This window comes from Hesperophylax consimilis, chromosome 30, assembly GCF_061612785.1.
Source record: "Hesperophylax consimilis isolate HC1 chromosome 30, BYU_Hcon_1.0, whole genome shotgun sequence".
Lineage (NCBI taxonomy): Eukaryota > Metazoa > Arthropoda > Insecta > Trichoptera > Limnephilidae > Hesperophylax > Hesperophylax consimilis.
In genome coordinates, this window is record NC_142865.1 from 13,812,498 (window position 1) to 13,817,889 (window position 5,392).

General features: G+C 36.3%; 1 protein-coding gene across 1 annotated transcript; it reads right to left on the reverse strand.

Annotated features, from left to right (window-relative positions):
• Positions 1-2,703: 2,703 nt before the first annotated feature.
• Positions 2,704-4,386, reverse strand: LOC149409666 (uncharacterized). Its single transcript, XM_089649723.1, has one exon. The coding sequence runs from the start codon at positions 4,301-4,303 to the stop codon at positions 2,717-2,719; it is 1,587 nt and encodes a 528-aa protein (XP_089505849.1). The 5' UTR covers positions 4,304-4,386; the 3' UTR covers positions 2,704-2,716.
• Between the last annotated feature and the right edge of the window lie 1,006 nt (positions 4,387-5,392).

The window sequence follows — 5,392 nt, forward strand, 5'->3', positions numbered from 1 at the left end:
AATCTAATAATAACTAAGCGAAAACTGTGAAAATATTTAATAAATCACGACTGATATAAAAAATAGCAAAAATCTCTTCAAATGCCTAAGTTGCATATAAAGATACACTGTGAATTTTTTCATACCTCTAACATGACAAAACACAGAATTAAATGTGTTTTTAATAATTTTCGGAGCACACTTTGCGAATTTTTCTTTCGAAGGAACTTCATATAATTATTATCGTTTCGGCTCTACAAATGTACTGATATTATCTCCAAAAACAACACATATTTTTAGGAACTTAAAAACTTAGTGTTTAAGAAAATTCGCAAAAAAATCGGTTGAAATTCGGAATGCGGTGGGCTAAACCGGTCGGTACCCCTGAGTGGGGATCTGGGAGGTATTCGGAATGCGGGGGTTAAACCGGTACCCCCCAGTGGGGATCTTGGAGATATTCGGAATGCGGGGGCTAAACCGGTATCCCTGAGTGGGGATCTGGGAGGTATTCGGAATGCGGGGGCTAAACCGGTACCCCCGAGTGGGAATCTAGGAGATATTCGGAATGCGGGGGCTAAACCGGTACCCCTGAGTGGAGATCTGGGAGGTATTTGGAATGCGGGACTAAACCGGAACCCCCGAGTGGGGATTTAGGAGATATTCGGAATGCGGGGGCTAAACCGGTACCCCCGAGTGGGGATTTAGGAGATATTCGGAATGCGGGGCTAAACCGGTACCCCCGAGTGGGGATCTCGGAGGTATTGGCTCAACTCGAACAAGTACATAGTGAGCAGTAGCTCGGATTCAAAATGGATGCTTCTATTTTTCTCTCATTTTATAAACCAATACAAAATATCCTCAGAAATCATAAGATTTGTTTAATGTAAGAATGATATATGTATTACGCAACTGCGAATGTTAGAAGAAGTCCGGGACGCCCGAGGATGAAATAGCACGATTAAGGGAATCAGATACCTGAGTCGGGCCATGTCAAGAGTCGGAATTACAGAAAAGTATGTATCAGATGATGTATAATGTGAATGAAGCAAGGCGTGTGTGCCAAGACCGAGTTGTTTGGCGGTCCGTCTTCTGCTCACCCCCGCGGGGAAACGGTGTGTTGGTTACTTAGTTATTTTGGTATTATCAAAATTACAAATTTCGGTCGTGGGTCTGTCTGCCTGTGCAGCTTTCGTTCAATGAACTCGAATTTGTTTTGAATTGAAATGTCGTTCTCAAAATTAGAAATGATTTTATGAAGAATTCAGACAAGCCTGAACTTACCAACATATAACATTTAAATTGTAATTTTCAAATTTGGAACTGATGTGTCAAGAATCTATCTATCCGGTTGTATGAAGAATTCAGACTAGTGATAAGTTACCTATCTATAGTATAACAATTTAATTGTGATTTTCAAAATTGGAACTGATATGTCAAGAGCGTATCTCGTGATTTGCGTTAGTTTTTATAATATTTTGGAAACTAGGAAGTGGCCTTAACATGAAACATAATAAAATTAAACACTTAAAATTTTTGGACATCACTTTAATTTTTATAACACTACAACCGGTTGTGGCGAAACCGGTTTTAGTATTTATGTATAATAATAGCCACATAAAAGAAATCGGTAATCTAAAAAGTTTTAATCAAATTCTTGTCATCAAAAATAGTTGTCGCGATTTGTAATTTATTATTATTAAATTAGCCAAATATTATTATAATGTACATAATAAGGAAGTTGAGTGAAAAATATTTTGACTTATAAAAAATATGTTCATGTAGATCAAAAAATATCGATTCTAAATATATAAATATATTTCTATATTATTATTCTTACAATTAGTTAAACGTTCTTGAAAAAGCATTCAATAGCAATATACTGTATACGCTCCACGATTGGTCGAAAGAATTCTGTCGTCACATGTGTCGTGACTTGTACGTACAACGGAACACCTATGGTGCATCTCTTTCTATTACATGAGAGATGGTCGATTTAGATGAGAGAGGTGTATAGGCCAAAGGTTTATTTGGGTTTGTCAAATATATGTACGTATTTGTTATTATTATTATATGAAATGGATTTCTAAAGATACATATTCGTATAGTGCTTTATAATAATATGTTGTTTATTGCATAACTTAGATGTTTTTATTATTATACATGTCACAAAGCATGTGATACACTTCAGGCCGCCGGCCGCTCAGAAAAGTCTCACAGTGAACTGGGCTGTAAACCGTTATTTTACTTTTGGTCTTTACTTTTCTGCGCGGTGGTCCTGAATTCGCGCGGGGAACGTCAACAAGTAGCGACGGCGATACCGTACAAGTACCGTATCGGGCGTGAAAAGCAAATATTCTAACTTAAAATATTAATTTAACTATGAAATCTTAATCAATTTTCTTTTTTTTTTAATAACATCAATTATAATAGACGGTTAACATTGGTAAAAAAATTACTGGAATTCCTTGTTGAAGAATTAAATTTTTTTCCATACATAATGCTTAAGCGACGTGGTTTTCACAGTTCTAATGACGTCACACTACACCCCGCCTGTTACCGCTCGGATTCCGCTCGTTTTGGCGGGCTTAATAAAATTTAAACTTTGAGAATTAATTTAACTATGAAAACAAACTTTAAAAAAAAAAAAAAAATACCAGTATTTAAGTTTGAATGCGAACATTGATAAAAAAAAATAAAAAAAATGGACTCAACTTCCTTATTATTGTATTATCACAGGTCAGCATTTAATGCCTCTTTCCACAACAGCTTTTTCCCAGAAGTTGTAATCTGACTCACTTAGTGTGTTGTCATCACACTGGTTATTATTCTTATCTCCTACGTAGCAGGTAGGGTGATTACCTTCATTAAAATATTTTCTGTTCAAACGTAAGTCATACACATCTACTGCGCTGATGATTGGAGGGAGACAAGCACACTTCCAAGGGTTCCCATGAAGAGATACCGCTGTGCCCAGCTTCCCTTTGAAGAAGCTAGCTGGGAGGTACGTGAGCCTATTGCACTCAACTGCGAAGTAATTCAGATCTCCAACATGGAGCAAGTCTTCTGGGAGACGGGTTAACATATTGTTTTGAAGTTCCAGCCTTTTCAACCGCTTTAAAGGAACAAACGTCAGGATGTTTAAACTCGTCAGTCGATTGTTTTGCAGATTCAAGTTTTCTAAAAGCGCGTTGTTTTGAAACAGGGTATTATCCAATGTTGACAGCTGATTTCCGGCCAAGTTTAAAGTTTCCAACTTTCTAAGATCCGTGAAGAATGTGTCGAAGAAACTGGCCATCAGGTTGTAGGATAGATCTAGCTCTTCGATCGTGGTCATTTCTGCGAACAGTTTCTCGTACATCCATGCGAACTTGTTGTGTGCCAAGTTTAACGTTCTGAGTTTGTTTGTAAACCAGAAACTTTCCACGTGCAAGTGGGTGATATTGTTGTAGGAAAGATCCAGCGTTTCCAGTCCTATTTTGAACACTCCTGGCCTGAAGAGGTCGCCGATACGGTTATGCGACATGTTTACAAAAGTCATACTTTCTATGAGGCTACCGACTCCATCAGCTGTGATATAGTTGTAAGAGAGATCCAGATAGGTGACAGAAGTACCTTTGAATGTGTTCCTTGGTACATTGCGTATTTTTGAATGGGACATTATCACAGTGCGAAGATTCGTAGCAGTTTCGAAACACCTATCTCCGAGCTTGACCTCGGTTTCCGTAGCATTTATAGATTTCAACACTCCACCGACATTGAACTTGGTGAAATCAATGTTGTAAGCGTTATTACGCGACAGGTCGACAATCTGAAGTTTGTTGAAAGAATTAAGATTGGTCAATGAAAATACGTCAAAAGGTACGCCGACATTCGACAAGTCCAAGGAATAAAGATTCGGCACTTTGGAAAGGAGAGATTTCCCTTTACATTTTCCGGTACTGGATAGTCGTAATGTTTCCAGATTTCCCAAGTATATAAATTCCTCTCCTGAAAAGCAGAGGTCAGGATTTCCAGACAAATCCAGATTAGTCAAAGAGCTTGCGTTTGAGAACAACTCCGGCGATAGTGTTAGCAATTTTGCATTTTTTAGCACGACAGTTTTAATCCTCTCCCAGTCGACATTCCGGAATGTATCAGTTAATGTGGTGTCTGCCACATCAGATTGTTTTTTCCTCGTAAGGATATAGTTCTTCTTTTCTCCGACAGCGCGGCACACTAATGTATCCAGGTTCCATTTGGATCTGTCACAATTCAATTCACTGACGCTTATTTGACCTTGCAACAACACGGCGATGATTAGAAGGAAGTGATGAAAGGTCAACATAGTGAGAGAAATCTTGCACGATCACTGCACTCGCGTGACTGCGGACACAGCCTCACCATGGGAACTGAATTCTGGATGCTGCTTACGTCTTGAAATAGGATAACTTATTTAATACAAATAATAACATAAATACGACCCCGCAGGGCCGGAGTGAGAACTAACGGTTGAAAGGGCAATATCTAATTATTTTTTTTAGCAAGACTTTAATTAGTTATTGCAGAACAAAAACCCATCAAACAACCTATTTGATAAAATTAGGGTCTTGGATATTCGCCAGTTATTTACAATTAGAATTTGAACAATTCATCAAATTTCAAAGTTGATTTTCAAGTTCTGTGAAAGGTCTATTCAAGTTCTGTTATTATTTCAGTTTTGTGAAATAACTGGCTAATAATTATATAATAAGAGAACTTGAATAGAACCTTCACAGAACTTGATAACAAATGGAAAAATAACCTGCTGGTAAATCCACAACATCAAGCACACACCCGTCTTCATCAAACCTGGGATGCGTGCTCCCTAAAACTAGAACCACATTCGCTTAGCGACAATCTGGTTCATTGCTCCTAAAATATACAATGCCTTAAACACCGATATAAATCCAATTAATTCTACATCCTTTTTTACTATCCGTGTTCAACATTGGCGAGCTTTTTTTTAAGAATACACGAGTTTAAAAAAAAAGTTTTAACTAGAAAAAAAATATAATTTCTTTTTTCATATCGCTAAATTCAGATGTGACCGTAAATAGGTACATTTCTAGATAAGTACGTACCACAATTAAACTGTGTTAAAGAATTTTTATTTTTTGGAATAACTTTATTGAGTTAAACCTCAAATTGCACTATTAATTAATTTTTTTTGTATTTATTTTAATCTTACTTTTAATATTTTTATTTATATTTAATTCTTAAAAATCCTTTAATCAATTAGTTTAATCTTAATTTTTATTTCTTATACGGTTTCTATAATAAAATATATTTTTTGTTTTTGTTTTACCATAACATGTCCCCCATCCCGTTCCCTTATGTTTTATTATTTGTTCTACAAAATATATTTTTTATATATTATATTTTATATATATATTAT